Source organism: Mesoplodon mirus (genome assembly GCF_964341445.2).
Source record: "Mesoplodon mirus genome assembly, chromosome: 5".
Lineage (NCBI taxonomy): Eukaryota > Metazoa > Chordata > Mammalia > Artiodactyla > Ziphiidae > Mesoplodon > Mesoplodon mirus.
The window spans coordinates 128,660,660-128,686,995 of record NC_138980.1 but is presented as its reverse complement, the minus strand read 5'-3'; the positions used below and the strand labels follow the sequence as shown (position 1 = coordinate 128,686,995).

Genomic DNA, 26,336 nt, shown 5'->3' with positions numbered 1-26,336 from the left:
TCAACAAGAAAATGGACAAATTGTGGTAGTCCACACACAGAATATATTCAGTAATAAATAATAAATTTCTGATATATGCAATAATGTGGATGAATCTTACATTATGCTAACAGAAGAACCATGTATTGTATGAAATCCAGGCAAAACAACAGATCAATGGTTGCCTGGGGTGGGAAGGTTGGCTTCAAAGGGAACTTTTCTGGGGTGATGAAAAAAGTCTTCTATCTTGACTGGAATGATGGTTTGTCAAAACTCATTACACCATATACTTACAATGGTACATTTTATTATATGTAAATTATACCTCAATAATATGATATTAAAATTTTTTTTAAAAAACAGAAAAAAAAAAGAGACCTTTTAACTGGATTAGGGGAAAAGACGAGAAGTGTGTGAATCAGCTGTGTCCTCCTAGAAAAGAAAATGATTAAACTGGATGCCTTAAACTGGCAACAACTTGGGCTTCCCTGGTGGCGCAGTGGTTGGGAATCTGCCTGCCAATGCAGGGGACACAGGTTCAAGCCCTGGTCTGGGAAGATCCCACATGCCACGGAGCAACTAAGCCCATATACCACAACTACTGAGCCTGCACTCTAGAGCCCGTGAGCCACAACTACTGATCCCACACGCCTAGAGCCTGTGCTCCGCAACAAGAGAAGCCACCGCAATGAGAAGCCCATGCACTGCAACGAGGAGTAGACCCCGCTCACCACAACTAGAGAAAGCCCGAGTGCAACAAGGAAGACCCAACACGGCCAAAAATAAATAATAAATTAATTAATTTTAAAAAATTGGCAACAACTTTTAAGCCATGATCTAATAACAGCTAGCACTTGTTGCCTGCTTTCTGTGTGCTAGGCACTATTCTCTTTTTTTTTTTTTTTAGGCACTATTCTAAGTGCTCTACTGAGATTATTCTATTTAATCTTCACAAACACTTTACAAGACAATACTATTATTGTTTAAGTCTAGACAATTACACTGAAGTACAGAGAGGTTAAATAACATAGCTAAAAAGAGATAGAGCCAGATTCTGAATCTAGACCCCTCACGTCAGAGATACTGTTAGACTCTTAGCCACTGCTTTCTATCTTTCAGAGAACTTCAATGAGATTAACACCAGAGTAAACCAAGTTTCTATTATTTATGATATCAAGTAAAACTGAGAGTAAAAGTCTAAAATAGCTAGTTTGGCAACACTCAACAAAGTATATTGTACCCACTTTTTCCCCAAATTTTTATGAAATCATCTTGGTTCCTTTACAAGTTTATTTCCTAAATAAGTTTGTCTAGGGACTTCCCTGGTGGTCCAGTGGGTAGGACTCTGTGCTCCCAATGCAGGGGGCCTGGGTTCGATCCCTGGTCGGGGAACTAGATCCCGCACATATGATGCAACTAAGAGTTCACATGCTGCAACTAAGAAGTCTGCACGCCGCAACTGAGAAGTCCTCACACTGCAAGAAGATCCCATGTGTTGCAACTAAGACCCGGCACAGCCAAAATAAATAAATAAATAAATAATTTTTTAAAAAGTTTGTCTATTTTTATTTGTCAAGGTAGATAGGATATTACTTACTGAATCAAAGACTAATCCCTAAGACGCTGTATTTTACCTCTAGTGCAGATTCCTGCTTATAAATGCAGCCTCCTGCCTCGGTTAAGAAGGGTGTGGTCAGGGTCTGGTAGCCAACAGTGAAGAAAACAGAATTGGTCAACGCAAAGGAAAAAAGCAATAAGAGGAAAGAGTGAGCAATCACAGGATCATTTTTCAATGTGCCACATATATTCAGGCGTCACAGGTACACCTTCCCACTGTTCAGAGTCGAACAAAATGAGCTTTCACATGGTCTAATGCTCTAGTGTTTTTTAAAATGTAACTTTGGGAATTGTTGGCTGTGTACTCTCCCGCTTTTATATACTAATTATATAGTAATATTAATATGTAATGCGGTCGGGACTTCCCTGGTGGTCCAGGGGTTAAGACTTGACTTTTGGAACACATTTCTTCTAAGAAAGGGGAAAAAAGTTGAAGTTACTGACACTCCATTCAACCAGTTTTAAATGCATTCAAGGCTGACAACCAAGGAGGCAGCAGGATGTGTGACAGAGAAGGGCCGTGACCCAGAAGGCCTGGGTTCAGATCTCACACCACCACGTGCTGCTCTGTGATCCTGGGCAAGTCATTTAATCTCTCAGAGCCTATTTTAGGATTTCCAAAATGGCTCGAAGCATAACTACTTTATAGGGGTATTTTGGACACTATCAATGTATTTGAAATCAATGTTCATTAATATGAATTTGAGTATTAGTTTCTTCATTTGTCAAGTCAGGGGACTGGATAAGATTCTTCCGTTCTTTAGACGTCTACAATTCTGGCTCTATAGCAGCATTTTCCAAAGTGTGCCCCATGGAACCCTGGCTCTATGGACTATTAGGTGTTGCTAGAAATACAAAGGTCCTTTTGGTCTTATTATGGGTGTCTTCTTATGCCAGCCCAAGCATACATGACTTGCCCAAAATTACACAGGCAGTGGCAGGGCCAGAACTAGAATCCATATCCCTGGCTCCTGGCCCACTTGGGAATGGCGACTGAATGAACAGACTACAGACCGTGAGCACACAATCTTCTACTCTGCCATTAAAACAACTCTGAAAGTGACGTGTATCTTCCTAATTGCTAAACCTAAGATCTAGCCTCATTCCTCAGGCTCCTGCACCTCTGCAGAAGCTGTGATGCTTCTGACTCACCATGTCCAAGTCCCCCGGCCCACCTTCATTCCTCAACCCCACAGGGATACCTGACTGGCTCCTACCTGCCCACTCAGACTCCTTTGCCTCTTCCTGTCCCTTCTGTATATGTTTGGCTTCCACTGCTGAACACTCTTAAAATACACATCTCCAGCTCGATATCCTGCCAGCAATTCAAACACAGCTTGTTCAAAAACAAATGCATTGGGCTTCCCTGGTGGCGCAGTGGTTGAGAGTCCGCCTGCCGATGCAGGGGACACGGGTTCCTGCCCCGGTCAGGGAAGATCCCACATGCCGCTGAGCGGCTGGGCCCATGAGCCATGGCCGCTGAGCCTGCGCGTCCGGAGCCTGTGCTCCGCAGCGGGAGGGGCCGCAACAGTGAGAGGCCCGTGTACCGCAAAAACACAAACAAACAAACAAGAAACACAAATGCATTACCCTCCCCACTGCCACCCCAGGTCTCCTGCTGAGTCCCTCTGTTTCTGCAAACCCATCAATCACGCTCCAAAACATCCAGGGCCATAACTTTGGGATTTGGGGTTTCTTCCTTTTTCTTCTTCTCAGTGCCTTCAGTTGCCAAGTCCTCTAGGTCCACAAAATCTCCCCAAACCATGTCCTTCCTTGCACATCAACTTCACAGCCCCGGATGAACTTCTTTTACCTCTCCTGGGCTAAACCAATACTTCCCTAACTGATCTACTCCAAGCCATTGCTGCCAACTCAGTCATCTGCAAGCACAGATCCAATGATGCCCCTCTCCTGCCCCCAAACATTCCATAGTTCCCATGGTATATATGATTAAAGTAGGTGTCACCTTATTTTCTACAACGTAACCAGTTTTCACTTCCTGTGCCATCTGCCAGTATTCCCTGGGCATGCTCTGTGCTTCCGTGGAAAAGGGATTGTACCTGCTCCCAGGCCCCCTCAGCCTGGTCTCTTTAAAGCCTCTGCTGGAGCCATTCTCCACCCAGAATGCTTTCTCCTCTCAGGCCCCCCCTCAGTTCATGACAGCCACGCCCTCCAGTAGCCCTCCTGACTCCCCGGGGCCACATGTGCTTTCTTCTACCTCTGAGCCCTCCTAGCTCTGCGTTGTATCTTTCTAATAGTCTGTATTTCCTACCTGACTTGCTTTTTTATCACACACGGCCCTACTGTAGGGAATGAGTGTCTCTCACTTACTTGTGCATAACAGGTGTGCCAGAGACACTTAATGGATGGAATTGAAAAAGAAAACAGATTCCTGCCCGGAAACTTGAACTAGAAGCATCCACACCCACTAGCCGGACAACTATTTCCTTAGCAAACAAGTTGATCAAACAGACACCTAATTCCTGTCAGGCTTGTCAAAAGAAGAACTGACTTCAGCCCTTTCTGTAAACAATGATCTGCAGCATACCGCTGTAGGATTTTGTTTAAATTTTAATGTTAAAATAATTTTAGATTTACAGTAAGTTGCAAAGATAGTACAGTGAGCTCCTGTATGCCCTCTACCCAAATTCCTCTAATGCAGTATTAGAGTACATTGATCAAAAATAAGAAATTAACATTGATACACGCACTGAACAAATACTTTATCAGGATTTCCCCAGTCTCTCTACTGATGTCCTTTTTCTGTTCTAGGATCCAATCCAGGATACCACATTGCATTTAGTGCGCTGTAGTTTTAAGGCTCATAATTAGCAGAAAATATAGAAAAAAATAATAATAAAGGAGGAGATGAGAGAGGTAGAAAGAGTCTTTCAAAATCTATTCCTTATTTCTACAATATAAGATGAGGACATTCAACTAGCAAGAGCGGAAGAAGGAGCCAGTTTACCAGCTTGTACATAACCTGCCGAGTTTCTCGAATTTGCGCAGCCCCTCCCGGGGGTCTGGCCCCGGACCCTCCCCACTGTCCTTGGCTGGTAAGGAACCAAGAGCGGGTCTAAGAGAGCTGGACCCCTGCCACCTCGCGCCGGCCCCGTCCCTCCGCCCCCTTAGCGCGCTCACCCGAGGCCGAGACTCCAAGCTGCGCTACCCACCGCTCCTCCAGCCACGTGACCGCGCTGCGCGGCCCCAACCGGAAAGGCGGGCGTGGCGGCCGGGGTCCCGGCACCGCCCCCTGGCTCTGCGCCAGAGCCGGAGCTCACGTGGTTGGGGGCGGCGCTGGTAGCTCTGTCCGACTTAGACGCCGGTAACGTGATCAGCTGTGCGCAACCGAGTTTTAAATAATAGCTCGAGACCTAGAAAAAGAGGGCGAGGCCGTAAGTGCGTCAATGAAGGTAAAATTAGCTGGTTCAAATATTAAGCGTCTAGGAATCGAGTAAGAGAAAGATGGACCTGAGCTGGAGCGGCGGCCCTTGAAAAGCAGGCTTTCAGAGCTAAGGAATGAGGGGGCCTTGTAGGCCAGAGGAACTGCTGGGGCAAAGGCCAGGCAGTGGGATGGAGCCAGAGGGCAGGGCCTGGTGGGCCTGGAAAGCTGCTATACGGGCCACCCATTCCTGTGAATGTAAGGCGAAGGGCCCTACCTCCCTTTAACCCCTCCCAAAACGTGCTGGGTCATTAGCTTCACCTGGTGCAATGATTTTGGTATTATACCCTAATACCCAACATCCTTGAAATAACTGAAGGAATTTTGTAATGGTCAAAAACTTGACCAGATTTAATGATTACTCTGGATTAGAAATAAACTAATGCCAAAGAAAATTCAGTTAACAATGGCATTAAGAAGAAAAAAAAGGGAATTTTATTAGAGCCAAACTGAGGATTATAACCCAGAAGGCAGACTCTCAGAAAGCCCTGAGAACTATTCCACCTGTTAGAAGTCCAAGACACAGTTATATCCATTTTCAGGACGGAGGATCTTACATGGAAATGACATAGTGATATTTTACATAAAGTTCACCAAAGATACATAGCCCAGGTAAGCACGTGGAAAGCGAGCAACAAGGCACCATGACCCCCTACAGAGCTGCTCTTCTTTTAGGAGGTTACATGGCTAGCATCAGAAGAAAGGGAAAAAAGTGATCTCTACGGTGGAGCATGCGCTTCTATCTTTGAGGAGCTCTGGTTAATGTTTAATGCAGATGCACGTTCACATTAGGGAGGGAGGAGGCCCAAAGGGACACACAGAATTTTATGTTTAATTTTTCTTGTCCTGCCTTAAAGTATACATTTTATTTCCTCACTAGTAAACCCTTTTCTCGCAGTAACAAGCTTCTTAATCTTCCTCTTCTGCAAATCCATTACCATCCATTTCCCCAAAGTAAAGATACCTAGATATGAGGAAAACGAGACTTATAACTGAGGCTTTAATTTCTCCTGATTATGAGCATACTAGAAGCTCAGGGATTTAGATTACCATAAAAGATCAATATGTTTATAACTAAAGCTAGTTTGCCTGCTGTCTTTAGTGTGTTGAGCATATTTACAAACCCCAAATTTTTCTTCACTTAAAACTGTGACTTAACTATTTAAAATAGCAGTCTTTAAAATTTTTCAAGTCTCTCCCCCTAAAAAAAAATTAAATAACTTTGTTTTCTTTGTCAGAACTTCTCCAGAATGCAGAACTTCGATTGCATGCATATAAAATGTATTATGAAACATTTTGAACTAATGTGGTATGCAGTTAAGTTTGTGGTTTATTTTTTGTGTATGGAGGCACATCATTTGTTGAAAGATTATTATTTCCCCCATTGATTTGTCTTTGCACCTCCATCAAAAATTGCCCCTATATGCGTGGGTTTATTTCTGGACTCTATTCTGTTCCACTGATACGTGTTCATCCTTCCACCAATACCACACTGACTTACTTTACTCTTTATAGCAAATCTTTAAATCAGTTACTGTAAGTCTTTTAACTTTGTTCTTTTTCATCATTGGTTATTCTAGTTCCTGTATGTTTCCATATAAATTTTAGAAGCAGCTTATCAATTTTTACTTTAAAAGAGTATGCTGGAACCTAAGTGTCCATCGACAGATGAATAGATAAAGAAGATGTGGCACATATATACGATGGAATATTACTCAGCCATAAAAAGAAATGAAATTGAGTTATTTGTAGTGAGGTGGATGGACCTAGAGTCTGTCATACAGAGTGAAGTAAGTCAGAAAGAGAAAAACAAATACCATATGCTAACATATATATATGGAATCTTAAAAAAAAAAAAAAAAGGTTTTGAAGAACCTAGGGGCAGGATAGGAATAAAGACGCAGATGTAGAGAATGGACTTGAGGACACGGGGCGGGGGAAGGGTAAGCTGGGACGAAGTGAGAGAGTGGCATGGACTTATAAATACTACCAAATGGAAAATAGCTAGTGGGAAGTAGCCGCACAGCACAGGGAGATAAGCTTGGTGCTTTGTGACCACCTAGAGGGGTGGGATAGGGAGGGTGGGAGGGAGAGGCAAGAGGGAGGAGATATGGGGATATATGTATATGTATAGCTGATTCACTTTGTTATAAAGCAGAAACTAACACACCATTGTAAAGCAGTTATACTCCAATAAAGATGTTAAAAAAAAGTACGCTGTTTTTTTGCTTGGGATTGAATTTATAGATCAATTTGAAGAAAACTGACATGTTAATATTTATGAGTCTTGAAATTCATGAACATGGTATATCCATCCATTTGGATCTTTGATTTCTCTCATTTGAATTTCTGCATGCAGATCTTGCACATATTTTGTTAGATTTATACCTAAGTGTGTAATGCTTTTTGGTACTATTGTAAATGGTATTGTTTTAATTTAATTTCCAGTTGTTTGTCTGGAAATGCAGTTGATTTTTGTGTATTGGTCTTGTATCCTGTGACCTTGCTAAAGTCAGTTATTCAAGTAGCTTTTGTGTGGTTTCTCTTTGGAATTTCTGCATAAATAATCATGTTAATTGAGAATAGCTTATTTATTCCTTTTAGCTCTTTTATTTATTTTCTTGCTTAATGCACTGGCTAGGACTTCCAGGACGACCAATTTGCTTTTTATTTGCTAGTCTTGCTTAACAAATTATATTTTTCTAATCTCTCCTTCCATAAAAATAAACCCCTTAAAAAATAAACCTCTAGATGGATTTCAGGGGCCTGTGAATCTTTGAAAAATATAAGCAACATTTTATGTTAGTACGTATATCTGTATTTCCTTGGAGGAAGTGGGTTCATAGCTTACATCAGACTGCCAAAGGGATTTATGTCACCAAAAGGATTAAGGAATAAATTTTAAGTAAAAGCATAGGTATAATTTTCATGATCTTGTTTTTCACATATGCAGCAACCAAAGTTATTAAGAACAGTGTTTTCTGTTCTTGTTTTTACTTTGCCCTCTCCCCTGTTGATAGGAAAGAATAAATAGTTCTCTGCAGTTTTGACCCCTATCATTTTTGTGTTAAAGATAAACACAAATTTAAATGTTGGTAGGGATTGGTGGTAGGACATGCTTAGAATGCAGAAGAAATACAGCTCAAGTAAGGCCAATACCTTATTTCAAAGCCCACAAAAATAAAAATATACCAAGAAGGGCATAAGGGGAAAAAATAACTAGTTATCCACATATCAAAGCTTATTAAGACACTCTTGAGAAATTGAATAAATCATGTTAAGAAGTCTCATTTAAAGAAATATAAAATGATTTAAAATTTGCCACACTTTTATCTCCTTAAGTTTGGTTTAAATCAGCCTATTTAAATGAAAAGTTAACAAGTAGGTTTGGATAAAACCAGAGACAAACAGTAAATAGGATTATTTTTAAGACCTTTTTCAAGCAACTATAAGATGTTAAAGCATTGTCACTAGTTTCACGTGAAAACCTAGGGCTGAAATTAATAAGTATATTAATATTTTTAAGATTCTCATAATGTATTAGATTCCATTATTTCCTTTCTGTTGAAGGAAAATCTTTATTATTATGAGCCAATGTTAGTGTTAGGATGGATAATTATTAGCAATCAGTTGACAAGCAAGAGAATTTAGTGAATCCCAGTAGTGAAAAGAATATTGTCTTTTCAAAACAGCCATTAGTGGGAATTCCCTGGTGGTCCATTGGTTAGGACTCCATGCTTCCACTGCAGGGTGCGTGGGTTTGATCCCTTGTCAGGGAACTAAGATCCCACAAGCCACGTGGCCAAAAAAAAAAAGAAAAGCAGCCTAGTACTACTAAAAATAACAACAAACACATATATAGTGCTTAGTATGTGTAAAGCACTGTTTGTTTCGTCCTTAGAGTTGTCCTCTGAAGTAGTAGTTGTCCTCATTCTACACATGATTTGATCCCACGTAGTACTGGTAAAACCTTTGTGATAGTATCCTACCAGTCTGGGTAAGCTTTCTTCTCCATACCCATCCTTCAAGGACCTGCATCCTATGTCATGTATCCTTACTTTTTTTCTTTTATTCTCTCATTATGTTAGAACCTCCAGAAGGGCACGTATCACAATCTGCTGTTTGTTTAAAGTGTCCATTTGAGTGTTTATCTTCTTTGTATACTAGATTAAGATCATCTGGAGGTCAAGAATTTATTTTAGGAGGACTTCTGCACCACAGTGATTTGCATGGAGTCTACATTATAGGTAATCTGTTTATTAAAATGAACCTTTTAAATGTTATACTTGCATACAATTTATCTTCCAGGAATTTACTTGATAAACCTGCTCACATGCAAAGTTGCATATGCATTAGGCAGCACAACTCAGTGGGTAAGAGCCTAAGGTGGAATCCTAACTCTGATAACTTTACTATGATCTTAAGTCACTTAATCTTTCTGTGCCTTGGTTCCATCACCTGTAATGGCAATAATAATACCTACACCTCAGACAGTAGTCATGTGAATTGAGTTCTTTTGAAATGTGTTTAAAACAGTGCCTGCCACATAGTAATATATGTGCTAGTCTTATTTTTTGTATTTTTTATTGAAGTATAGTTGATTTACAATGTTAATTTTTGCTGTACAGCAAAGTGATTCAGTTATACATATATATACATTCTTTTTTGTATTCTTTTCCATTACAGTTCATCACAAGATATTGAATATAGTTCTCTATGCTATTCTTTCTTATTATTCTTGCCCCATCCGTAATAGTAAAAAGCTGGAAGCAACCTAAATGTCCATCAATAGGGGACTCAAACAATGCAAAGATGTTCAACATCATTAATCATTAGAGAAATGTAAATCAAAACCAAAATGAAATATGACTGTACATCTACAGGATGGCTATTAGATGAACAGTAGCAAGTGTTGTCAAGGATATGGAGAAATTAGATCCCTAATACATGGATGGTAAGAATATAAAGTAGTGCAACCACTCTGGAAAAGTTTGGCATTTCCTCAGAATTTTAAACTCAGTTGCAATATGACCCAGCAGTTTGCTTCTTAGCTATATCCAAGAGTTGAAAACACAGCCACACAAAAACTTGAACACAAATGTTCATAATTCATAATACCCAAAGTGGAGGCAACCCAACTCTGCCACTGATGGAATGGATAAACAAAATGTGGAATAGCCATACAGTGGAATATTATTCAGCCATATAAAGGAACGAGGTATTCCTAAAGCTTCAACATGGATGATCTTGAAAACACTATGCTAATTGAAAGAAGCCAGACACAAAAGACCACATATTGTATGATTCCATTTATATAAAAATGTCCAGAATGTGCAAATCTATAGCAACAAAGTAGATTAGTGATAGCAAGGGGCTAGAAGGGAAGAATGGGAAGCGACTGCCAATAGGTATGGGATGTCTTTTGGGTGGGGTGATGAAAGTGTTACAGAATAGGATAGTTGCACCATCTTGTGAATACGATTTTAAAAATGGATTGTACACTTTAAAATGGTGAATTTTATATGTGAATTATACCTTAATAAAGTGAAGAATTGGAAGGTCTGTATGTTCTAAGATGATATAATATCCAAAATATATTAAATGAAAAAGAAATTACAGAAGTTTGCATGGTATGCTACCATATGCTTAAAAAAAAAAGTACACACACACACATGCTTTGCAGGCATAAAATCTCTGAAAAGATACACAGGAAATGAGTAACATTATTTCCTAAAGGGAGGGAGTCTAGTGGTGACTGAAGAACAGGGTGGCCTGGAAGGGAAACCTACCTTTCCGGTACACATCTTCCTTGACTTACGACGGGGTTACTTCCCGATAAACGCATTATAAGTTGAAAATATCCTAAGTCAAAAATGCGTTCAATACACCTGACCTGCCAAACATCACAGCTTAGCCTAGCCTACTGTAAAAAAAATTTTTTGGCTGTGCCGCGCATGTGGGATCTTAGTTCCGAGACCAGGGATGGAACCCGCACCTCCTGCAGTGGAAGCATGGAGTCCTAACGACTGGGCCAACAGGGAAGTCCCCAGCCTAGCCTACCTTAAACATGCTCAGAATACTTTCATTAACTTACAACTGGGCAAAATCAACATAAAGCCAATTTTATAATAAAGGATTAACTATCTCTTGTAATTTATTGACTACTGTACTGAAAGTGAAAAATAGAATGGTTGCATGGGTACAGAATGGTTGTGTGTATCAGTTGTTTACTCTCACGATCACCTGGCTGACTGGGAGCTGCGGCTCCCTGCTGCTGCGCAGCGTCACAGGTATTGTGCTGCATGTTGCTAGCCCAGGAAAAGATCAAAATTCAAAGTATGGTCTCTAGTGAACACGTATCGCTTTTGCACCATAGTAAAGTCGAAAAATCCTAAGTTGAACCACTGTAAGTCGGGCACCATCTGTATACGCTTTTGTACCTTCTGTATTTTACACAGAGTGCAAGTATTACCACTTCCATTTTTTTTAATTTCAAGAAATAAAAATGGAAGACTGATGCTTTATCTTTAGTCTAAGTTTTATTTTAAGAGATCTTCAATTTCTTCTGTAATAAAAGATACCCAACCATTTGATCAGATTTATTCTTTAGCAACTGAAGCATTAAACAATTATAGTTTTAACTCTCAATCCTCAATAATACTATTCATTATATTTGAGATTGTTTAGTTTTCTCATGGAGAAAAAAAACTAAACATAAACCTTTATACTATCCATCTATGAGTCCAACAGCACAATTTCAATAAGAAAGTTGTACTGATACTGATAATTGAACAATTTATATGATGTCAGCAGAGAGGTATCGAGTGATTGTAAAGTGGCATTCTTGTTAAGAGCTATGATCTTTAACCCACTGCTCTATCCATTTCAATATCTGATTGATATTATCCTCTAGATCTTCTGGTTTATTGCTCGGCAGCTGATGCACTATTTCTTCCTTGTAGGATCCCAAAGCTTCTTCATAAAGTACTTGAAAAATTTCACACTGAATATTGTCTTTTAGTTTCTTCTGATTATAACCCCTAGAAGGCAAAGAGAAGATAAACAAACTGAATGGCATTAACTGGAGTTTTAGGAACAAACTAGAAACTGGACACTTTTGAACACATGAAAAATCACGCAAAAATACTTCTTGTAGGCTCTTTACCTAGAGAAAACAGATTGGCATCTGTGAATATGAGAGACTTCTTTGACAAGAGAGAGGGTTAAACTAAGGACCAAAGTTTAGCTTTGTCTGAGACTTTTTTCCCTACAATCTGTCAGCCACTCAATTAGCAAACATCTACCTACCTCAAGCCAGATGCCAAGCTATGAGATAAATAGTCTATAGCTATGGTCCTAAATTTCAAAAGAGTTAAGGAGTTAAGATACAGACACATAAAACAAATAGATGGCATATAATAAAATAAAATGCATATGATAAGGAATAGCATATACTGATTGGGTACTTGATCACACAGATGTATCTGTACTTTACCAATTCCAAAGACATTGAAAAAATTATATAATCTTTTTGCGGATGTAAATTAGCCAAATAATTAGCTAGTGAAAAAAGATAAGGAAAATTTAAACTCAAATTAGTTAAACTTTGTAACAATCAAAATTAAACTGAAGTACTTAAAAGATGATTAACTTTATGAAAAAACCCACAGAATGGAGAAAATTTCTGCAAATCTTAATCTGATAAGGAACTTACATCTAAAATACGTAAAGAACTCTTGTAACTTAATAAAGAAAGGACAAATAACCAAAATAAAAATTGGGCAAGCGCTTCCCTGGTGGCGCAGTGGTTGAGAGTCCGCCTGCTGATGCAGGGGACACGGGTTTGTGCCCCGGTCTGGGAAGATCCCACATGCCGCGGAGCGGCTGGGCCCGTGAGCCATGGCCGCTGAGCCTGCGCGTCCGGAGCCTGTGCTCCGCAACGGGAGAGGCCACAGCAGTGAGAGGCCCGCATACCACAAAAAAAAAAAAAAAAAATTGGGCAAAAGATCTGAATAGCTATTTCTCCAAAAAAGATACACAAATGGCCAATAAGCACATAAAAAGATGCTCCACATCATTAGCCATCAAGGAAATGCAAATGAAAACCACAATGCGATACTACTTCACATCCACTAGGATGGCTACAATCAAAAAGGTAACAAGGATGTGAAAATACTGGCGGCTCCATACACTACTCTTGGGAATGTAAAGTGGTGCAGCCACTCTGGAAAATGGTCTGACAGTTCCCCAAGAGGTTACATAGTTAACATATGACCTAGCAATCCTATTCCTAAAGAAATTCAATACCCAAGATAAATGAATGAACATGTAATGTTCACACAAAAACACGTGTATGAATGTTCATGGCAGCATTATTCGTAATTGCCAAAAATGGCAAACAATCCAAATGTCTATAATCTGATAAATGGATAAATAAAATATGGTATATCCATATAATGGAATATTATTTGGCAATAAAAAGAAATGAAGTACTGGTACATGCCATAACACAGATGAACCTTGAAAACGTTATGCTAAGTAAAAGAAGCCAGACACAAAAGATCACATTTTGTATGATTTCATTTATATAAAAAGTCCAGAACAGGCAAATCCACAGAGATAGAAGGTAAATTACTGGTTGCTTAGGACTGGGGACTGAGGGGAAATGGGGAGTGACTGCCAATGGGTATGGGTTTTTTGGTGGGGGAGGGGTGATGAACATTTTGAAAAATTGGTTATAGTAATGGATACATAACTCTGTGAATATACTCAAAACCACTTAATTGTACACTTCAAATGGGTGTACAATTCACATGATATGTGAATTTATCTCAATAAAGCTTTTTTTAAGGTGATTAACTTTGTAAGTTTTTTCAACGGTTAAAACAGACTACTTTCTCATAGTTTTTCATACTTTAGTCTTTATTTATTTACATAAAATAGTAATTTTTAATAAAAAGTTTAAATGGTCTTTTAGAAAACACATATGTACCGTATTATCTCTATTACTGCTCTGTTCAAATATTTTTAATGGCTTTTCCCTGACTAAAGAAAGATGATGAAAGTTTTAGGTATAGCTCCAACCTAACTTTCCCTATATATTTGCCACTATACTTTTTTGTGCAAGAATCTGCGAGTATCCCATCCAATGGTGCTTAGTCAGAGCTGACTATAGTCAGTGAGAACCACAAATTCTGAACCTGAAGTTAGGCAAACTTCTGGAGGCTGCTTTCTAAATTCCTGTAAAATCCCCTTTTTTCCATAGTTTGAATCAAAAGATAGTGGGAAAATGTCTTCCATAAAATTTTGCTTTTCTGGTTATTCTGGATTAAGTCTGATGCTCTCTTGAAGGGATGAACTCAAACATATTGTGAAATGTTAATTTATCTTGTTAAAGGTTGTAAAATGTTCATTTATCTTTAGTTTTTCATAAGCTTTCCCATTTCTGTTGTGAGGATGATTTGAGTGGGTAATGTTCACTCCATAGCAAAGAGTATGTTATTGGCTTGGCTGTTTTCCTATGGAAGTTTTACATTAAGGAAAAAGCATGACTAAGTAGGGTTGATATATAGTACATTTTACTGAATCAGACCGTCAGTTGAGGTATTCATTTACTCGGAAACTACTGCTTGTGTTTTACGAATGCACCTTTTTCCATTAGGTTCAGAATGTTGGTACCGTACAGACTTGGTGTATAAGACCAAAATAAAGTAGTCACGTTTTCAAATAGAACCTTTTATGATGTTCATGTTGGCCACTTCAGGAATCTGAGTAAAAGTTTACATAATACTTTAAGGATTCAGTGTTCTTCCTTCCTTACCTAGTTTCAAGTCTTTTGTACAAAACACTGTTATCTGTTTTCAGCACAAATACTATATGAAACCAGCGTTCAGGGAAGAAATCACAACCATGGTAATCAACAATAACTCCACCTTCACTCATTTGGTTTTCTAACTCATCAATTACCTGTAAGAAAGGGGAGGAAAAAAAAAAAGATGAATACTCTTTAAAAAAACTGAGGTCAACTTTCCTATAAAATTTTTTTAATGTATACTATATAAAAAAGATTGTACTTACTCTGTCTTCATCTAAAATGGGACAATCATACTCTTCATCATAGCCATCGTATAACTGCCCTAAAAGAGATTTACATTGGTATATTAAAGTAGTATTTTCTAAGTAACTTTCAGTAATTTTCAATTACTGTTAGAGACAAGGGAGGGCACTAATACAATAGATGTCACATGGACAGCAAATATAAAGAGTAGTATTGATAAATTAGAATTTTGTCTAGAAGGAAACCTGGATAACAAAATACCTGAAAAAGAATGAATAATAGCCAACTTCAGAATTTGTGGGGCTATTAGTAGAAGAGAACTAGTTTAATTGAGCTACAGATTGGTGCGAAGAGGGGACACATGGATACAAACACTCATACACACATTAACAGGAGATTAAGTTCCAAATTTATTAGGCCAAGGATATGAAACTTATTAAAAGGAACAGCAGGTTCTTGATTCCAGAAATGAACCCTTTGTCACTGAGGTCACATCTTCATGGGGTTTGGGGAAGGAGAGTCAGTACCCAGATGCTCCTTTACTTCTAGAATTCCAGCATCCCCAAAAGCCAAGGGTTGAATATCTTATTTCAGAAGGTAAAACAAGAATGATGGGGGCAGGCATAAAGAAGGCAGATTTAAATCTAACATAAGAACTTTTCAACAAATTAAAGCTTCCTTTCAAAGGAAGTGTGTCTTAAGGAGGTGAGACATACCAATCCCACCCTCACCCTGAATCCCTAGGAGGTATATACTCTAAGGCAGGCTTAGATCATTCTTCTAGCCGTCTCGAAGAGCATGCTATAGTCTTCCCACGTCTTTCCCCTTAATAGTTTGGCACAGGTTGAAATGAGCTTCAAAGGAGCATGAGTTCTGAAGTGACGAAGGGGTGCTCCTGAGGGTTAGTGGAAGGCACAAAGGCAGTTTTAACTGTCTTCCTGGAGGGTCTGTGGGCTGATTCTGGGCACATGAACCACTTCTCTAGCATCCTAGTGTGGCCTCTGACTTCTTGGGTTAGAGTTCAGTTACCAGAAACTCTTACCAGCTAAAAAGTTAAACTGTCTTGGTATGGGAAAAACTGGTTAACAATATAGAAAATAATCTAAATCCTTACTTTACACCACAAACCCTAGCTGAATTAAAGAGCTAATTTCTTAATTCCAAAGATAACTAATGGAAAATTAAACCTACAAAGGTATGATACATTTGAGTTTGTGAAAAAAATAAAATAATTGATTGAAGCATATAAAATGTTACATCTCTGTTCAACGAAAAACAATATAATTTTTTAAAAATGAAAAATAGCAGGGAGAAATACTAGGACAAAGGACTGAAATGTAGATTATATAAATACCTTAAATTCAAAATAACAAGTAGCTTAACAAAGAATAAGAAAAAAATTCACACAGGATGGAAAAGATAATTAGTAAACAATACATGAAAAAATACTGTACTTTCCCAGCTACTAAAGAGATGAAAATTTAAATGAGGCTTTTTATACCTGTTATATTAGTTATACATGGAAACGTATAATTTTTAAAAGAAAAACGTCATACCCGTTCAGAGATTTCTTTTGACCATTGAATTTCTAACCAGAAAAAAATTTAAAAAGATGCTTTAAAATGTTCAACAATAGCGAATTAGTTAAATCTTGTTTACTAATTTGCTAAAATATTATTTAATTAAACTTAAATAAGTAAAATATTAGGTTGTTAAATTTCTGTTATTTTTACAATACTATATATATATATATATGTATATATATATATATATTTTTAACAATGCCACAAAATCTAAGAATACCTACAGCTGATTTTGTACTATGTGGGAATCTGGAGTTAGTTAAATCTTTAAAAATATATGCTGTCTAAAACACAGACAACTATAGCAGTATTAACTTTTAGAATTAAAGTCTTTATATATTGCAATGCTGAAATGCAGGATTTCTTAAGTCATGTTAATACATATTAATAAAATAGTGTAATCCAAGCTTTCCAACATTCATTTCAAAAAACATTTATCAAACACCATGTACAAGTAATTACAGAAGTAAGGAAGATATAATAGTGAACAAATTGAACAAGAAGACCAACTCAGTCCTTCCCTCGAAGAGTTGACAATAATATGGGAGATGACAGGCAAGTAACCTGGAAATTGTAATATTTAATGCTGTGGATCGTGGTGCTCTGGTAGCAATAACATGGGGACCTTTTAGGTTAGGAACATAAACTGGGGATATTAGGGGAGGCTTCCTGAAGCAGGTAACTTCTAAGTGGAAACTTGAAGCAGTTAGCTCAGGAAAAAAAGGTAGGTAAGATGATTCTTAACAGAGAAAACAAGATATTCAAAGGCAGAGAGACTAAGGAGGGCAAGCCTTTCAAGGGAGGAAAAGTCTTTCAGAATAGTTAGAAAATAAGTGATAAGGGGTCAGGGGGATTAAGGCCAGATTAAAAAGGACCTTGAGGGACTTCCCTGGTGGCGCAGTGGATAAGAATCCGCCTGCCAATGCAGGGGACACGGGTTTGAGCCCTGGTCCAGGAAGATCCACATGCCGCGGAGCAACTAAGCCCGTACGCCACAACTACTGAGCCTGCGCTCTACAGCCCGTGAGCCACAACTACTGAGCCTGAGTGCCACAACTACTGAAGCCCGCGAGCCTACAGCCTGTGCTCCACCACAAAGAGAAGCCCCAGCAACGAGAAGCCCGCGCACCGCAACGAAGAGTAGCCCCCGCTCACCGCAGCTAGAGAAAGCTGGCACGCACAACAAAGACCCAACACAGCCAAAAAAAATAAAATAAATATTTTTAAAAAAAGACCTTGAAGGCTGCACTGAGTTTAAACTTTATCCCAAAGCAAAGGAAAATCATTAAAGCATTTTAAGCATGAAATGACATGATTAATTTCAAATTTTTAAAAATAATTTTGATTTCTGTGTGGAGCTGGAAGGAAGCAAGTCCAGAAAAAGCATGGATACCATATAAAAGCTACTGCAGAATTTTAGGTGATAATTATAACCTGTACTACAAGGAACGGAGAGAGATGAATTCTAAACTCTGTTTCAAATTTCCAAAAAGAGGGAAAATTTGTGCTACATTAGCAACTTCAACTGGTAGTCACATTTATAATTGTCTATACCGTGGATCTTCATATGGCAAAGAGGGAAAAAAAGCTTGATTTCATCAAATTATCGAAACTTAGAACATTAAATCAGTTTCCTAAACGAAGTTTTATGATTTACTTAGATAAATTACTTGCAGAAAAAAATTGATTGTGGAGCCAGTTAAAAGGCTTAAAATTACCTTCTTACCTTAAAAAGACCTTCCCAGCTGTTGTTAGTCAAGCTATAAAAACATGACCTTTCCTTTAACTGCCATCCTATCATTTATACACTTACGTGAAAGCCGTTCTTGAAAGCTAACGATATAGGGATGCTAGTCATCTATTTTGCATCTATACTAATGCAATTAGTATAAGAAGTTAATTGGTTTAGAAGGACTGGGAGCTTTGATACCTGGCCTTTTATGCAGAGAAGAGAGCAATGAATTCTGCCAAGAGAAGTTAGCACCAAAAGATACGGCATTTGAGTAGGGCCTTTTAAGGAACCGTTTATAAGACAGATGAGGGAGGGCATGTACAGGTAAAGGGAATAGCACGTATAAGGACATGGAGATGGAAGACTCCCCATGCGTTTGAAGAACAGTAGTGCACTGTGGGTAGAATTAAGGGGACATAGGGCATAGTGGCTGCAGGGAAGGGCTGAAGGTAAACTGTGGCCAGTTCATCACTCCATTAAGGTGGGTGGCCTTTATCATTAAAAAGTTCAAGTAATTTCATCCCCTCTCCCCGCCTGCCCCTTTTTAAAGGACATAATGATGGTGTACAGAAGAGGGAAGGAAGAGATACTGAAGAAGAGATTCAGCACGAATGGTCTTGAGAATGGTACAGCGGTACCAAAGGGACACAGCATTAATGGTCTTATGAATGGGATAGGGGTATCAAAGGGATTTTTTAAACTATCACGATTAGGAGACAAGTGCATCTGTGTAGTGTGTAAATGCGTCTGTAATGTGTGGGTGACAGGAATCAGGAATGGGCAGTCAGGGATGACTTCAGAACATGTGCTTTTTAAACATTAATTTGGAAATATCTGGGAACTATCCAGATGGTTAAATCTAGTAGATGTCTAGGTATTGGGCTAAGTTTTAATAATAAATTTAAGAGTTATAAGCAAAAAGGACTAACTAGTCCTGAGTCAATGAAATTACCAGAGGGAGGGGCAGGATTACAAGATGGCTGCAATGAGTTCACAGCGGGAAGAGGTATATGGTGGGAAGGAGAGAATCAGATGAAAAGACTGGGAGAGAAGTGTTGGAGAGAGGACAACGAAGTTAGTTTCAAAGGCTTCCAGTGGTAGTTGATTCAGGTGAGGGAAAAAAATGCGATACACATAGGTTAGAGCGGGAATGGCACACTTCTTCTGTAAAGGGCCAGACAGTAAATACTTCAGGATTTGCAGCCTAGTCTTTAGCTAGTGGCTCCTACAAGAACAGCTGCAGCTTGCCAAACCCTGTCTTAGAAACACATCAAGATTTTAAGTGTTGAGGGCCAGATATTTGAAATGCATCCAATGTCTAGACATATGAGCATCCTGGGGTTAGGCATAGAGGCTGAAGACTGATAAAACTGGTGGCAGGAAAATTAAGGATGCTGGAAGAAGTTTAATTAAATGATTGCATATGGGAAAGGACATCAAGTGAGGAATGCGAGACTGGAAGAACAGGGGTAAGAAAAGCATTCTTAGTCACTCCACATTCAGGACTCTCCATAGTTTTAAGCTTAATTCCCCACCTAATTTTTCCTGCTTTAGTTCTAAATGTCATAAAGGTCTCTTACAAATAATACAGCCATTCAACATAACTACTAGGGTGGCAATAAACTCCATTTAGACACATTTGTTTAAAACCAGTTTTGTTTTTTATAGCAGGGTTTCTAAACCTGAAATACTACTGACCTTTTGAGCTTGATAATTCTGTTATGGGGGTGGAGGGCTGTCCTGTGAGTTGGAGGATGTTCAGCAGAATCCCTAGACTCTACCCATTAGAGGTCAGTAGCAACCCCCCCACCCCAGTTATGACTACCAAAATATCTCAGAAGGTGCCAAATGTCCCCTGGAGGGCAAAATCACCCCCCGTTGAGAACCACACTGCTTTATAGAAGATTGCATGGTTTCCCTTAAAACATATTACCATTTGGAAAAAATGAGGAGGCTGAAGTGTCTCAGACTATTTCTTAGTAAGATTTTCAGATACACTCAGATGGCATCGGGGGGAAAAAATCTGGTACATTTTGAAAAACACTATAAAGCACCTCATCTAACACATGTCAAATCACATCAGAAATCCTTTATCTGGCATAATGGGAGGGGAAAAAGCTCCACTTTTCCTTTAAGGCAGATTCTCATGAAATCATCTCAATAAGATACAAAGAAGACGGTCAGGACCATGCACCATCAAGTGTACACACATCTTCTGAGTACAAGGAGACTCGGTGAAGAGGAAGAGGAGTGTCTCACAGTGGATTATCCTTGGTCTGGTGTTACTGTTGCTCTCGGTGCTATTCATGACAGATTATATAGTAATTTCATTAAGTTTAGAAATATTGAGTGAGTGAGATGAGAACTGGAAGACATGACTGGAATTGACTGATGTGACTCTGAAATCACTTGTCAAAAACAGTAAAGTTCAACAGGCAAAGGAACAAAACCAGATTTCATATAGGTATAAAATGGAGAATGACAAGCTATGCACAGTAGCAAATAAAGACCTAAGTTTTATTAACTATAATTTTAATGCCAAACCTGTATTAAAAATATAAGCATGATACTAGCTTATAGTATCAAGAATATGACACGCAAAGATGCACAAAAATTGACCTGCAAAAAGGGATAATGGGGAAAAACTTCAAAAAAAATTTTTTTTTTTACATGTTGAGGGTAGGAGTTTATTAATTAATTATTTTATTTTTGCTGTGTTGGGTCTTCGTTTCTGTGCGAGGGCTTTCTCTAGTTGTGGCAAGTGGGGGCCACTCTTCATCGTGGTGCGCGGGCCTCTCACTATTGCGGCCTCTCTTGTTGCGGAGCACAGGCTCCAGATGCGCAGGCTCAATAGTTGTGGCTCACGGGCCCAGGTGCTCCGCGGCATGTGGGATCTTCCCTGACCGGGGCTCGAACCCGTGTCCCCTGCATTAGCAAGCAGACTCTCAACCACTGCGCCACCAGGGAAGCCCCAAAACTTCAAAAATTTTTAAGTGGTAAGATACTGGGAGCCTCACCAAGGGTCCTTAAATATATCCAAAGGGATAGAAAAATGGGACCTAGGAAGAAGTCTGGCAATTGAGAAAGATAAATCTAAATGGATGAGGATTCGCTATAAAAAAAAATCCTGACCAAGTGGTCTCTCTAAGAAACAGACATGGTATACTTCAGCAATCTGAAAGAATGGCCCGTAAGAGTGACTTTATACACCAGAGATCATACTGTGACCTAAACATGTGAAGACACTAGAAGTGACTCTATTGGTAAGGAACAGACTGCAACAACTTCAAGCTTTTGCAACTGTTATTTCTGTTGGTGATAATGAGGCAGAAAATTGCATCTAAAAATGTAAAAACATTATCGCCAAAGTACCAACAATCAAATGGATGAATTACAACTTTATTTTTTACACTTAAAGGCTGATGAAAAACCTTTACTACTCCTATTAAAGAAAATCCAACACAACATCTCAATTGAAAAGTATGGTAACCATATTTACTCATTAAATACTATTTTTCTAAAACACAACATGGAAACATCTAGCATGCATGTTAAATCTCAGTACAATGGATTCAAAACCAACTATACATGTTACATGATCAAGGCTAAATTACAAATTATCATAGTCATCATCATCATCGTCATCATCATCATCATCATCTTCACGTTTTCTTTTCAATGCATTTGATGCTTCATTGGCAGTATTCTGTGATGACACCATGTTAGTGGTAATAAGAATATTTTTGGACCCAATTAGTGATGGATTAATGAGAACATTCTGAACTGCTGATGTTGCAGGAATTGATGCTTTTACAGCTGGGGATTGTGAAGTGGGCATCTGTACTGTGAACCTTTGCCCTGTGAGGGACACTGGAGTCCCTACTTTAGTTGAAACAGACATGGTTTGTGGGGTTGGTGTGCCAAGTGTGGGAGTACTTGGTCTGCTAGTAACCGAACCAACACTTATCCGTGGAACTGTTATTCTTCCCGCAGAAGTAGATGCCTTTTTTTGTAAGGATTTAAGTCTATAATTTGGAGCAGTCAAGCAATATCTATCAGGTGGCAATCTGGGACCTGAATATGGCTTGATTAATGGCAAAGGGGTTTGATTCCTTTGCCTTGCAATATCTAATAAAAAATCTCTTGGGGGAGGAGAGGTAAAAGACTGGTCAGCACGACACTGGATTGCCAATCGCACATCATCTGCATCAACAGTAGCCTTCTTAGCATGACTTGAATAAATTTTTGCATCATCTAGAATTGTGGTCACATATCGGAAGGCAAACTCCAACATCTGATTTATAACTCTTGGTTCATATTCTGTAATCCCCATATCCTTCAGGATTTGTGCCATCATCTGTGCATCTTTCGGCATGCTCTTGGGAGAAGCCATCTTGCCAGACTCCATGATATCCGGTGATCAGACTTTAGATCATTTGAAAAAAATATGTACATTAGATCAAACCTGAAATAGTTACTTTAGTAGCAACTGTCAGGAACTTTAAAATTTTTAAATACATGTTAAATTTTTAAAAATATAAATAAAAAAAAATACGTTAAATCTTGTTAATTTTAATGAGGCACATTTAAAGTTCCCTTCACTTAAATTTATTGAGTTTCTACCCATTAGAGAATATAAAAAGATGAAGACACAAATAAGGGAGTGATAAAAGATTGGGGAAAAACAGGGTAAAATAACCAAAAACATATATCACTTCAAAATATGTGCAGCTGGGGCTTCCCTGGTGGCACAGTGGTTGAGAGTCTGCCTGCCGATGCAGGGGACACGGGTTCGTGCCCCGGTCTGGGAAGATCCCACATGCCACGGAGTGGCTGGGCCCGTGAGCCATGGCTGCTGAGACTGCGCATCCGGAGCCTGTGCTCCACAACGGGAGAGGCCACCACAACAGTGAGAGGCCCGAGTACCGCAAAAAAAAAAAAAAATTGCAGTTGCTTACAGGCATGCACCTATAAACTAACCTAAGAAAAGACCATAGGACAGCCATGTCCTACTGCCTGAGTTCAAAATCATGTCCTTCCAGTGAGCTCATATACTCACTGTCTCCATAGATATATATGCTTAGCACCACCCTGACCTTTACGTGTTTGCCCAACTCAAAATACTCTCCCTCTTCCTCATATTCAAACTGTCCTAAGTCTAATCTTCCTGGAAGCTATCCCACTTATTACTGTCCACAAGGACTGCTAGCCAACTGCAGAGGGGATGTAGTGGTCAAAATAACTAGGACACAGCATGAGACAATATGTTCTATTTCTATGGGTCTCCAACAGCACATAAATTCCTTCATGGCAATTTTTCTCTGCTTTTTGTACCTTCTCACAAGTACAGTACTAATACTCCATTATTCCTCTCACTTTTTAAAACAAATCTAACACCAAAATGCCCCTTACCTTCTCGAGCTAAATCACCCACATTAACGTATTTCAGTCCTGATCTTGATGCAAGTTCTTTGCCTAGCGTGGTTTTTCCAACCCCTGGTGTACCTGCAAGACAAGCCACAGAAAAATACTGTTCATGAAATACTTATTAGACTTTAGCCTCTAATCTGCCCTTCTTAAGGTTCTTAACAGCTGAAAAGCTTCCTAGTTAGCAATCCTATATAAAATTACACACACCATAATCTAATCAAAACTACCCAAAGCCTGCTGAATATCAGAATTTTACCCAGTGTATCTGATTTTACCAGGAGTGGGGCTTGGGAGAATCTGATGACAACTACAGAATGTCTGCCACCACCATGGAAATTCCCAGAATAAAACTAGCTACCTCAAATAAACTGCCATCATTTATTTGTTTTAATTTAAAAAAATTAAATTGTTCATGGAAAAAAGTTGAGCAGTATGAAAGAATATACACTATACTCTTCCCTAGAGACAACCAGTGTAAACCACTTTCTTATGTATCTCTCCAAAGAAGTCATATACATGTTTGTGTATACATCCATATGTATGCATATATATGGTAGCATACTACATACGTGTACGTATACACACATTGCGTGCATACATACACACCATATATTTCCTTCTACATAAATGGCCATACTATACATTGTTCTTCGCCTTCACTTTTTTATATTTATTGTTTCAAGATAAATAATCAAACACTTAATTTTCAGCTTGAACTAACGCCACTGAAATTATAAAACCTGATCATTATAATTAAAGATAAAAGGAATAAGTCAAGTCTACCTATAAGGGCAATAACATTTTTACCTCCAGTCCACTATAATTCACCAAGTCTGAATCCTCAACTCATCATGTTTTCAATAAAACGCTCACATTTAGACTTTTGACGATATGGCTTAATATTAAAAAACCAAGACACTGTCTGACCCAAACAAATCAGATGTTGTAAAATCTTCCCCTTAAGAACGCTTAAGGGCTAAATAATAATCTGTTTAGGTTAATCTGCTGCTCTCAGAAAGACAGGACTTGTGCGCTGCCAATATGCTTACGTTTTGTTAAAGGATAAAACTTGGCTTTGATCCACAAACAGCGCCTCAAATTTTATCGTGCTGCAACAGCATCTACACCCATTAGATTTTTCCAGGAATGCCCTATGATGCTATTAAATGCTACAATTTAGTAAACATTTTCAGAGTTAAACGACCAGAAATAGTATTTTTTGTTTTTGTTTTTTTTTTGCGGTACGCGGGCCTCTCACTGCTGTGGCCTCTCCCGTTGCGGAGCACAGGCTCCGGACGCGCAGGCTCAGCGGCCACGGCTCACGGGCCCAGCCGCTCCGCGGCACGCGGGATCCTCCCGGACCGGGGCACGAACCCGCGTCCCCTGCATCGGCAGGCGGACTCCCAAACACTGCGCCACCAGGGAAGCCCCAGAAATAGTATTTTTTTAAAGTCGTTATGCGGCATTTTACTACCCCTCACATGTAACAAGCGCCCTGAGTATGGATCCAAGGACCTAGAAAAAAACTCACGATCAGCCCGGGAATTTTACAGCATCTCTACGAGAAACGACCAGAGATGCTCAGTAGATGCCTTTGCTTCTTAAAACACAAAGAAAAAGCCCCTGATGCTAACTCCGCAAGCGTATACAGCAAATTCATCACCCCACACCGCAAACATCCGAACCCCTTCATCAAAATCTGACTCTCAGATACAAAAGGAAAATAAGAGACGGCCCTAGAGGCCTAAGGACTAAAACATCCACCATTAACGGATCTACTAAGGGCCAAATACGCCTTACCTATCTCGCTAACCACGCAAAGACAGCCCCGCCAAGTAAAGAAGCAACAGCCATTTTACAGACAAAAACCTGATTACGAAAGATTAGGCAGCTTGCCAAAAAAGGGAACTGTATATTATCTACCTCTCTCCGCCTCACCGAGCAGCCAACCTCTGAGCAAAAGAATTAACGTCCGTCGTCCCCTTCCCCCCGCCTCGTGCAAAACCTTCGCGAGGGCCGGGGGTACAGGCCCTGACAACTACAACGCCACGCGACCCTCGCCGAGCCTCGCAATAGACACTAAGCGACACCACTTCGGGCTTTCCAGGCCCCAGAGCACTCCGCGCCCCGCGCCAGCCCTGCCGCCCCCCGCCCCAGCACGCCCCCTGACCGGTGAGCAGGATGTTCGGAAGCAACATGGTCCTCGCCGCGCTGGCTCCCGAAGCCTGTGCACAGGCGCCCTACACGCAACTGGGAGGGGCCGGAAGGGGAGGGTAACGGCAAGAGCCAGTGGCGCCGGGGTACTCGAGGCCTGGAGTGGCGCTCGCGACCCACCTCCGCCGCCTCGTCACCCACCATTGGTTACCTGGCTTTCTATGACACGCTTCCATCGCAGGGTCCGAAGTATGAGCACAGGTCGGGTCAGCGCTTCGGGTCAGGCAATGCGCTGGATGCCTAAGACAGTAGCTCCTTAGGAGGCCCCGCCTTTCGGGCTGT

General features: G+C 39.7%; 3 protein-coding genes across 7 annotated transcripts in view; all 3 read right to left on the bottom strand.

Annotated features, from left to right (window-relative positions):
* CCDC125 (coiled-coil domain containing 125) overlaps positions 1-4,787 on the bottom strand; it is a 33,498-nt gene extending 28,711 nt beyond the window's left edge. For all 4 annotated transcript variants that reach the window (XR_014294038.1, XM_082621013.1, XM_082621012.1 and 1 more), the window contains exon 1: positions 4,738-4,787. The gene's annotated coding sequence lies outside the window, so the exon portion shown is untranslated. The remainder of the gene's footprint in view (positions 1-4,737) is intronic.
* Positions 4,788-11,622: 6,835 nt separating this feature from the next.
* Positions 11,623-26,325, bottom strand: AK6 (adenylate kinase 6). 2 transcript variants are annotated; one of them, XM_082621011.1, is made up of 5 exons: positions 26,206-26,325; positions 23,823-23,915; positions 15,116-15,174; positions 14,859-15,004; positions 11,623-12,078 (listed from the first exon to the last, which is right to left on the bottom strand). In XM_082621011.1, exons 1-5 carry the CDS (start codon positions 26,228-26,230, stop codon positions 11,886-11,888), a joined length of 516 nt encoding a protein of 171 aa, XP_082477137.1. In that variant the 5' UTR covers positions 26,231-26,325; the 3' UTR covers positions 11,623-11,885. The 2 variants fall into 2 exon arrangements, with proteins under 2 accessions (XP_082477137.1, XP_082477136.1); XM_082621010.1 differs by lacking the exon at positions 26,206-26,325 and adding an exon at positions 26,011-26,105.
* Positions 21,794-23,913, bottom strand: TAF9 (TATA-box binding protein associated factor 9). Its single transcript, XM_082621009.1, has 2 exons — positions 23,823-23,913; positions 21,794-22,835 (listed from the first exon to the last, which is right to left on the bottom strand). Exon 2 carries the CDS (start codon positions 22,816-22,818, stop codon positions 22,021-22,023), a length of 798 nt encoding a protein of 265 aa, XP_082477135.1. The 5' UTR covers positions 22,819-22,835; positions 23,823-23,913; the 3' UTR covers positions 21,794-22,020.
* Positions 26,326-26,336: the final 11 nt, after the last annotated feature.